Source organism: Drosophila erecta, unplaced genomic scaffold (genome assembly GCF_003286155.1).
Source record: "Drosophila erecta strain 14021-0224.00,06,07 unplaced genomic scaffold, DereRS2 tig00000021-arrow-pilon, whole genome shotgun sequence".
Lineage (NCBI taxonomy): Eukaryota > Metazoa > Arthropoda > Insecta > Diptera > Drosophilidae > Drosophila > Drosophila erecta.
Genome location: NW_020825198.1, coordinates 4,985,932 through 4,996,479, shown reverse-complemented (window position 1 = coordinate 4,996,479; position 10,548 = coordinate 4,985,932). Strand labels below are relative to the sequence as shown.

Genomic DNA, 10,548 nt, shown 5'->3' with positions numbered 1-10,548 from the left:
GGCACGATTCTCTAAAAAACTGCATTCAAATTTAGAAATCTTTTTTTTTTCCATTTTTTTGTAATTTTTCTGATGTATGATGTTGTATAAATCAAAGAAATTCAAAAATGACCAAGATCTGAAGTTCTAAACTCCATAACTCAACTTATCTTAATCGGATTATAATGTGGCATACCTCTAAATGTTTCTGGCGCGATTCTCTAAAAAACTGCATTCAAATTTAGAAATTTATTTTTTTTCCATTTTTTTTTAATTTTTCTGATGTATGATGTTGTATAAATCAAAGAAATTCAAAAATGACCAAAATCTGAAGTTCTAAACTCCATAACTCCACTTGTCTTAATCCGATTTTGAAGTGGCATACCTCTAAATGTTTCTGGCACGATTCTCTAAAAAACTGCATTCAAATTTAGAAATTTATTTTTTTTCCATTTTTTTGTAATTTTTCTGATGTATGATGTTGTATAAATCAAAGAAATTCAAAAATGACCAAGATCTGAAGTTCTAAACTCCATAACTCAACTTATCTTAATCGGATTTTGAAGTGGCATACCTCTTAATGTTTCTGGAGCGATTCTCTACAAAACTGCATTCAAATTTAGAAATTTATTTTTTTCCCATTTTTTTGTAATTTTTCTGATGTAGAAATTCACAAAAATTAAAAAATGACCCAAGTCTGAAGTTCTAAACTCCATAACTCAACTTATCTTAATCGGATTTTGATGTGGCATACTTCTAAATGTTTCTGGCGCAATTCTCTAAAAATCTGCATTCAAATTTAAAAATTTATTTTTTTTTCATTTTTTTGTAATTTTTCTGATGTATGATGTTGTAGAAATCAAAGAAATTAAAAAATGACCCAAGTCTGAAGTTCTAAACTCCATAACTCAACTTATCTTAATCGGATTTTGATGTGGCATACCTCTAAATGTTTCTGGCGCAATTCTCTAAAAATCTGCATTCAAATTTAAAAATTTATTTTTTTTTAATTTTTTTGTAATTTTTCTGATGTATGATGTTGTATATATTCATAAACATTAAAAAACGTCCCAAGGCTGTAGTTCTAAGCTCCATAACTTAACTTAAATTAATCGGTTTTTTTTTTCATTTTTTTTCTTAATTTCTACCGATATTCCAGGAAATGTTGAAATTTCTCATTTGCTCTTCCACTAGCTGAGTATCGGGTATTTGATAGTCGGGGAACTCGACTGTAGCATTTTATCCGATGTTTATATTTTCATAGCCTTTTCGAGCACCTTCATCTTCACTTGGACTGCGAAGCATGCACCGCCAAGAAAAGAGAATTTAATTGCTTTATTCGCAGTGGAGGACCTGAAATGTGCGCACGGAAAATTATTAAATGCTATTTATCACTCAGGCGACAACGGAAATGTGTCTCTGACACTTACAAGAAAGTGCCCCTGGAAAGGGCGGCTGGGGGAGGGGCGTGGCATGTGCAGCTGCTAAGGAAATTGGCAGCATCTGGGAGAAAAAAGTGCACTTGAGGAAATTAAAAATTGCATTTGAATGCCACGCACGAGCGTAAAAACTAATATCCGCCCTTGAGCTCATTGTTTTGCTCGGAGATAGAAATTTTCTTGAGCCAAGAAGGGGTCATTTGGGGTAGAAAGTAAATGTATTTAACTAATTTAAATTCATATAATTCATGCAGCTTACAAAAAAAAAATTAAATCTTTTAAATGAATACAAGCACAATAAACACATCATCCTTAAAGTATGCCACAACATTGTGAGTGCAGTCGCAGATACTGCCAGAAAGTAGGCAAAGATACTCAACTAGATACATTTACGCTACGTAAAATCATGTAACATTTGTGTTCATAATCACTCGATCGCCGCTATATCCTTAGATTCCTAGACATATAACACAAACATGGCTGCAATGGCCGCCAAGAAGGACAGAAACGTCGAGGCGTAGAGCACGGCACAAGTTGTGTTCATCCAGGATACCAAAGGACCCACGGAAAGGGATACAATCAACTGGGCAATAAACACCATACTGCTGATAATGGCCACATCAGTGCCCAATCCCCGCGCCTGTTTCAGTGGCACTGTCTCACCATTTTTGATACAGAACTGAAATGAATGTATAATAATTAAAAAGTGATATCTTAAAAGTCTGCTTTCAGTTTACTTACGCAGTTTTTGGCGTGATATCTAGCCACCAATATGAAAGGCACCGTAAAGATGGTTCCGTAGAGAATGCCTGCTGACGTGCTGAATACTAAAACTCCCCATTTAGTTGGCCACAAGCCCAGGACGAGCATTCCAATACCATAGTAAATCATTCCACTGATGTAGACGGCCTTGGTTCTAGAACGAAGCGAGATAATCATGGCTTCGATTTCTTATCAATATTCAATTTATTCAATAGGAACAGACGTCAGCATATTGCAGATCTGGGTTAGCCAAAGCTACCGTCTTTAAGAATTTGAAAAGTAAACTAGAAGAACCACTGTTGCCCTAGAGTCAATGTAAAAACCCTTGAGTAATGTATCTGAATTAGCCATAAAAATCAATGTGTTGACCAAGCAAAAAAAATAATGTTTACACTTAAACAAATGCCGTTGGCACTTACTTAAGTTTGCAGACTTACCCGAACCACTTCATTAACTTGGTCACCGACAGCGAGTAGATGGAGCAGGAAAATGCGTAAATGGACATTCCCCAGCAGCCAAATCTCACACCAGCCTCGTAGTTCAGAGCAGCTTTCGTGTTGGGAGCAGCCGTGGGATCACCGTGGAAAACTGCCTCGCCCACAAAGTCCGTGAAGTATAGGCAATAGGTGACGTGGCCCATCCAGCAGAACAGATTGGTAAGGGCCAGCATGCGCATCGAGTAGGGCATGATGAAGATGCTCTTGAGATAGGCCTTCAGGGAGACAGGAGCCTCGTAATCCGACTGGGTCTCCAGGTCCTGCGACTTCCTTTGCTTCTCCACAGCGGCTGGATAGCCATTTTGATAGCTACCTTGCAGTGCCTCCATTCTCTTGGGATCATCGCTGGCCATCTGGAGCTCCAGCTGTGTGGTCTCCTGGATGTAATAAATGGTATTGTTCTTCTTTCTCAACTCCTTCTTGATGGCCTGCTCGGACAGAGGTCTCAGCAGCTCATCCTGCTCGATCAGGGGCAGCGGAATTTCACGGAATGTGGTCACCGTGATCAGATAGCACACCGCGAATATGATGGTAACCAGGGTGAAGACAGTGGGTATGTTTCCACCCATGAAACTGCCAATGTGCGTTGTCTCCCAGTCCACACCTCCAATGGCATATCCAATCGTTCCGCCGAAGCCCGCGAAGAGCGCAAACATGGTCATCGCCTTGGGCTGCTCCTCTGGCACACACATGTCCAGCAAATAGGTGCGGGCAGGTGTCTGGCAGGTATCCGCATCGAAATCCAACAGGACCATGCCCAAAATCGTAAGGATCACGGCGTACTTGAAATCGAAAGCGGATGGTCCAGTCGGGGTCTGACTCGAAACCAAAGCAGCCACTGATCCCTCTGACGAAGATGTGAAGTTCAAGGCTGGCTCTGCATAAGTGTATCCGCCATCGCCCAGAAGCAGACCCAGATCCTTGCCATATGGCACCAGTATCAAGCCGCACATTATGCCAAAGGATAGAATCGAGATAATTGGTCGTCGGCGACCCCAACGAAGTTTGCAGCGATCGCTAATGCTGCCCAGCAGCGGGGACATAAAGAATCCAATCAGCGGCGACAGTCCCCAGGTCATGGACATGTGTTTGTGATCCACGCCGATCTGCAGAAGAATCGGCGACACGAAACTCGTCTCCGCCGCGTAGGCAAACTCAATGGCCATGGCGATGGCGGATAAGCGGAACATCTCGAACCGCGTCTTCCGGCGAAAGACGTGCGAGTAGTCGTGCTCCTGCTCCCGTGCATGATTCTCCCGGGTCTTCAGCATGTACTTGATCATCGGGTTCCGGACCGAGGACAGCTGATTCGCCTTCGAGGCGTCGGCAGTAGCTCCAACCATTGCGATCCGGTCTTACTGACTGTGAATGCAGGAAATATAGGTCAAAAGTAGCTAGATGCTGGGTAGTAAATATTTAAGCCACACTCTAAACATCTAGCTATTAATTGATATTACAGATTTCGTACTTAAAGTTACAAACTAATTGCTGGAACTCATCATAAAAATCAGTAAAGTATCTGAATCTGGGGAAATGAATCTTCTGAAGTCGAAAACTTTCCACTGCTGGGGTGCAGCACACATAAATCGACTAGGTCACATCTGGGCTTAATTTCCCTATCTCAATCTTTAATTACCAAACGACGATCGTGCTATTTGGCAGCGCACCCCGAGAACAGAGACATTGAACCGATTAAAGTAGAAACATCTGGATCTGGTGCGGCACGTCGAAGAAGCGTCACAGATCTCTGATTAATTGAGCTGCGCGGCCACGGGGTGGTGGCAAAATATAAGTATGAAAATGAAAACGAATATGAATTTCAATTCCAATTCAATTGCACCGAGACTCGCAATTTGTGTCACTGCCTATAGAGTGCGAACACTGAACGGCGCCTATTTGTTTACAAACAAATTCAATCACGGCGAAAGACAAACGAGAGTGCATTGTGACTCGAAGGCTTATCTGGTTAGTGGAATCGAACTCGAAGTCCCGAAATCGGTTCGCAGACCTAGTCTTGTAATCGGAATACATGACATAAATAAAAGACACTTTCTGCGGGAGATTGTACATTGCTTTGTTTGGAATTCAATTCGTTACTATTTGGGTTAATATCAAATTTGGCCTATGTGGAATATGTATGTTTATCCCATTTTAGTAGCAAATAGCTGACTATTTAAACTTACTTAATTTCCTAATTGTCTAATATCACTATTTTGTTGAACTATTTAATTACTCCACTTGGTTTAGTATTTCAGCTATTATCACACTTTGCAAATAGATTTCACTCAATTTCTCTTTTGCTTGAACTTGACAATCAGCCACATTTTCGAACTATTGCAGGCGAACACTTTTGCAAATTGACCAGATCAGCGGTTTATATTGGGTTCAATTGTATCTTTGCGGTTGATCTTTAAACGGCTTTTGCGAGGCGGCACCAAAACTTCTCTACAACCAAAACGTCGCGTGTCCAAATCGCAACTGAGTCTGGGTCTTCGAATTTGCGAGTCTCCGGGTTTCTCTATCTTTAATCACAAGTCTGGCTGGCGAGCGCTGTCTTTGAGCCATTGACCAAAACCTATCTGCTCCATACGTGAGCACTAACAACAAGAATAATAAAATCATAATAAAAGCTCGAATAAATTTAAAATACAAAACATCTAATTTACACGCCGCCGGCTCGAGTGTCATTCACATTGTCACAGTCACATTTTCGTGGTAATTGAGACAAGTTGCAGGTCATGCGGGTGTAGATACACTGCTACTCTCTTTTTCTTCTGGAATTTCAAATCCAAGCCCAAGCCACGATGACCGACGCTTTTTGCTCTTGAATATGTATAAATATTCTCAGACAAACAAAAAAAAACGAAAAAACGAAAACGGCGGTTGGTAATTAAATCGCCGCAGACTAGGTCAATAAATGTTTAAATCAAAAAAAAAAACAAAATAACAACAAAACGATGAGCTCTTAGCATTAATTAAGTGGCCGCTGGCTTTAATTGCCTGTTACGATTAGGAAGTCACCTGATAAGCGTTCCGCAGTTGACAACTCTTCGGGGGCTTGTGTGAATCATTCGGAAAATCGGAAAATAAAGGGGTCAAGGTCATCTGGGGAACTATTGAGGAAATAATTAACATGCAGCTATCCGTTAGCAAAATATCACAATGTTAAGTTCACACGTCTTCGGCTGAATAATCGGATGAATTCCATTGTTGCTGCTTTCGTAGCAGGCTCCATGGCGATTAAACCGTTTTGTAATTAACATTATTATTAAACTGCAGCTGCTTAAAATTCATATTACTTCATTGTGGGGGTGTGAACCCGGTTGTGCTGTCAATATACATAGATTCATACAGGCAAGTTTCAGCTTTCAGCTTTCAGCCCATAGGCAGTTTATTTAACCGACAATTGAGGCGTAATTGATCCTCTTATTGTGAACAGGCATGAACCGTATTATTATTTTATTACGGCTCCCTTAATTATGGGAGGAAATTCTAACGAAATTTATTTTATTGCGTAAAAGTGTGGATATCTGTTGAAGTCTTAGTTTCGAGTCATTCATTTTGTGATAATTCGATTTTTAGTTGGAAAAATATCTGAGCGTGAGTCTGCAATTACTATGAGTTACCTGTTAGCCCTACTTACTTCCACAGTTAATGAGTTTAAGAACTAGCGTAAAATGGAGTCCCAAGTGCCAGACGCGCATATAAAATATTTTAGAAAACAACCTGCTCTTAAGTAGCTTTAACTTAAGTCCCGGAGCCATGAAAGTCAAATAAATTCATATAAAACATGGGGTATTACTTGAAATACCCAATGCAACAGCTCAAACTCACCTGTGTGTGGCAATCCTTGATCTGCTCACAAATGCGTTTTTCTAGCTATTGTTGTTGTTTCGAAATGTGACTAATTTTTCTTGTTATTTTTTATGTTGATTAAAATTTTAACGATCACTGTCACTGTTTTTTTGCGGCTTGCTTCACTCACTATCACGGCTCTGCTTTAGTGTCAATAAATTATGCTCCGTTAAAGTTTTTCTCTTGCACAAATTGTTGAACATAAAATATATTTCGATTTTCTTCAATTTCAATTGTTTCTGCTGCTGTTGCTTGGAGCGGGCGTGGGCGTGGCAGTCGTGGGCGGGCGGCGGTAATGAATTCACTCTCATAACTTTACCCATGCAGTTGGTGCTGGCAAAAGGCTAACGAAATCAATTTTAGAACCCCAGTCTCGGTCTCCTGTTTTTTGTTTTCCTGCGGAAAGTTGTTCCGCACTCTTCTCCGTTTCCAGCGATGCACTCGCACTTTGGCGAATTATTGATTCTAATGATATATCTTCTATAGCTGCTCGATGCCCTATGGATTTGTTTTTCGTTTGGTTATATTAAATTTGCTTTCTTGTTAAACTGCTGACATGGCCGCTTGTCGAGCGCGGCAGCTGTTTACTCCTTTGGCCTGAACGCTGCGAAGACTTTGGCAAGACATGAAAGCAGAGTTTTCCACACAATTTTCCGCCTAACTACGCAGTTCCGAATTATGTCCCTCGAATTGATACGCAGCAAGTGGGAAATGGAATATTTATGTTCTATTTTTTGCAGAACTTTTCGCTTGCGCTGCCCAACTCTCGATGACTTTGGTCTATTTTTGGATGGCCTAAACGCCTTCTGACGCCGACTGCTCGAGGTGATCTTGGTCTGCTCTGGTTCGCTATGCGACTGAGTGGTGGACCTCTGGACGCGCCAATTTATACAGCATATGTGACGGCATTGCTCTGCCTCTCTCTCTCTCTCTCTCGCATCCCAGACTACTCCTACTCTTCATCGGATCGGGCCTCTATATGTCGGGCCATATTCACTCTCCTCCGATCGACGTCTTATCGTATCGGGTCCGGTCGGGCCTTTCCTTTCTTTGTCTTAGGAGCAGTGGCCACACGGAGAGAAAAGTAGGTATTGTTTCCGTGCCAAGTTTCAAAACGCTCACAGAACCTTTCTCGACTCTTCGTGATATCTTTCTAGTAATATTATATTGATACACCCATAGAAACTCCCTTAAAATCGCATTATGATATTTTAGTTTGTATCTTAACACTATTTTAGATACTTACTGCAATGTTATTAATATCATTTACAATTTCATTGGTGCTAGAAAACTATCTCATTATTTGTGAGTAAATTGTGGCATTATGCTACTGACGAACACGTATTATTTTACAAATTTGTTGTTTATATGCGTGAGCTAAGATACTATTGCAGGCAGATAAAGCGTTAGCTGAGTGTAACCTAATGAATAAACATGGAGAAGATATTGTAATTATAAGTTCTGCATTTTTTTCTCTGCACACAAATTTTGCCATAAATATTGATGTTGATATAAGGTGTTATTTGTTGCCCCGCTTTAGCACATTCGCAATGCAATTTATCTGACGACATAGCACAGTCTGTGTGTAATTATGTTAATTATTAATTAGCATTAGCACAGTTCCTGGTTCTCGGGCCAATCTAGCTCAAGAGATTCGATCTAGCCCTGCTGCAGCTGCCCGTAGATTCTGGGCACCTAAGTGGAACACTCTTGCTTACCTGCATTTCAGGCCACAGGGAACAAAAGTGGACACACATGAAACTTGTTTCACAGGCGACGCGAGGCGACAGGTTTCAAAGCATAGGCATTCATGGATGTAGTAATATGCACAGTGATTCTCGAGTGATTTTCCGAGGGTGGATTGAGATCCTAGGCTGGGAAATTCCACTTGATTTTGAGTGTTTGTTCTTCGGCTTATTTACTTGGCTCTTCACGTTATCGCAGTCGGGTGTGGACGCTCGGCTATCAAATCTCAGCAGTCTGGGGCACTTGAGTGGCGAATTAGTCAAGTGACTAAATTAATTGGCAATAAAATCTTTTAATAGTCATTTATCGATCGCATAGGTGTGTTCCACTGCTGATTTAAACTATAGTTATCTTCAAGGTGGGTGCATTGTTCAGAAGCCAGATAATTGCACCTCCAAAGGAGATTATTGAGATGAAGCAACAGCTTCAGTATCTCACCTCGGATTTTATAATATTTTTACAACCGTTTAGAATCTATTTAACGATGGTGTGGTACAAGTTTTGTTCGGCATATCTTTTGCCAGACAATAAACAGATTCCAAGTCAAATTATACATTTGGATGCCTTGAAATGGCAATATCAGCTAGTATTTGTTCTTGTTTTGACTACCGTTTATGACAAACTTTCCATCTCATTTCGGCCTCATCAAAATGCTAAAATATTCGCCAAGAATGACGGGTAACTTTACCCCCCCTCGCTGCTTCAATTTTTGTGCCAGCTGGATTGCTCAGCTTCGGATTCTCAGATTTTGATTCTCAGATTTCGAGGGTTAGGTTTGCATTAGTTTGTTTGTTATAAGCTTGATGGCTCGTTGACAGTAACTATTAGCGGAAACCCGCGACTTTTGCCAGCGACAAGATCTCCGATTGAAGCGTGTGTGAGGCATCAAATAAAGCGAAGCGAATTATGTAAAAAAAAATAGTGGTTAAGCCTAGTCGGGCGGTGCGTTTATCAAAACCACTGAGTGGTGTCACAGTGGTTTTGGGTCATTGACTTACCTAACTCCTACTCTCATTAGGTGCACACAGAAAAAATGCGTCTAGTAAATATTAGTAATTATATATTAGTAAATATTGCATTGCTCAGACATTAAACAAATGTAACACCTAGTTTTATTTGTTTAACACTATTTATCGCTACCTACGGCGTCTTACAACAAAATCTTACACTAGCAGTTGGTATAAATAAGTACATTTGAAAACACATTTGTATTTATAGCTGTTTATTTTCTCAGCTATATATTTATGGAAATTTTTTATTGATACCTATATTTATTATCTCAGCTATATATTTATGAAGATATTGTATTGATATGTATATTTGTTATCCTAGCTATATATTTATGAAATTTTTCTATTGATATGTATATTAATTATCTTAGCTATATATTTATGGAGATTTTTTATTGATATGTTTGCCAAGTCATATTCATGTTTGATTAGCCGCTGTAAAAAGTGCTTGTGAGATATGACTATTATGGGTCATATGTGGTTTTAGGGGAGCAATTTTTCGGATGAACTGCTTCCATTTGCGATAGGCGGTGCAGAAAGTCGTGCCAAATTGATAGCGCGAAACCCGTCATTGTTTGCAAGGTTATCATTGCGAGTGGATCTGCGATAAGACCGAGCAAAACTTCTCGTTTGTTTTCTTATCTCCATAAATCTCTGTGTTATGCTTATATTTGGCCTAAGGCAGGTACACAGCAACGGATGCGCATAAATAAAGAAAATAAAGAGTTTAAAGCGTTTGATAAGCCCTAAACCAAGGCAAGTGGAAGTAATTAAATTAAATTGAGTTCATATTAGCTTTTTAAATTGTGGAAATACGTTAGATTTGTTGCTCTGCACAAAGCTGACAGTTATGAAACTGTTGTAGCACTCAGCTTTTGAGCTGCCAATGAACTCGATTGAGAAATGCCTAAAAGAAGGCAACATATTTTTATATTTGCCTACGAATTTTCTGAGCTCGATATATGATTTATTCAGAATCAATTATGCTCAAATTGGCAGACATTTTAATTCGCGGGCCTTGAACCTTTGCTTGTAGGTAAAGCGCAGGAAAGTTATTAGTTCCCTTTAAGGCAAACATTGCGCAAAATGAATGTTAATTAAGCACTCCGAACGCACAAATCAAAGTATCCAGACCGCCAGAATCCGCTTCGGACTTCAATCAATTAAATTGAACGCCTGATTGAAGACCCTCCCAATAAGCCTCTCCTGAGCAAAACCCGAGTTTTCAGCGCCGAGGCTCTATAAAAGCCGGTCGCAGCT

General features: G+C 40.0%; 1 protein-coding gene across 3 annotated transcripts; it reads right to left on the bottom strand.

Annotated features, from left to right (window-relative positions):
- Positions 1-1,617: 1,617 nt before the first annotated feature.
- LOC6544985 (proton-associated sugar transporter A) lies at positions 1,618-7,472 on the bottom strand. Of its 3 annotated transcripts, none has more exons than XM_026977454.1 (4): positions 6,512-7,472; positions 2,618-4,039; positions 2,160-2,334; positions 1,618-2,097 (listed from the first exon to the last, which is right to left on the bottom strand). In XM_026977454.1, the coding sequence occupies exons 2-4, from the start codon at positions 4,018-4,020 to the stop codon at positions 1,876-1,878; spliced, it is 1,800 nt and encodes a 599-aa protein (XP_026833255.1). In that variant the 5' UTR covers positions 4,021-4,039; positions 6,512-7,472; the 3' UTR covers positions 1,618-1,875. The 3 variants fall into 3 exon arrangements, with proteins under 3 accessions (XP_026833255.1, XP_026833256.1, XP_026833257.1); XM_026977455.1 differs by lacking the exon at positions 6,512-7,472 and adding an exon at positions 4,861-5,281; XM_026977456.1 differs by lacking the exon at positions 6,512-7,472 and adding an exon at positions 4,314-4,333.
- Between the last annotated feature and the right edge of the window lie 3,076 nt (positions 7,473-10,548).

Bases quoted from the DNA above. Each gene is read 5' to 3' on its own strand.
- LOC6544985 (XM_026977454.1), bottom strand. From the start codon at position 4,020: ATGGTTGGAGCTACTGCCGACGCCTCGAAGGCGAATCAGCTGTCCTCG. The intron at 2,335-2,617 runs GTAAGTCTGCAA...GCTTCGTTCTAG, and splicing joins AAGTTAATGAAGTGGTTCGG to AACCAAGGCCGTCTACATCA. The intron at 2,098-2,159 runs GTAAGTAAACTG...CATTCATTTCAG, and splicing joins GATATCACGCCAAAAACTGC to TTCTGTATCAAAAATGGTGA.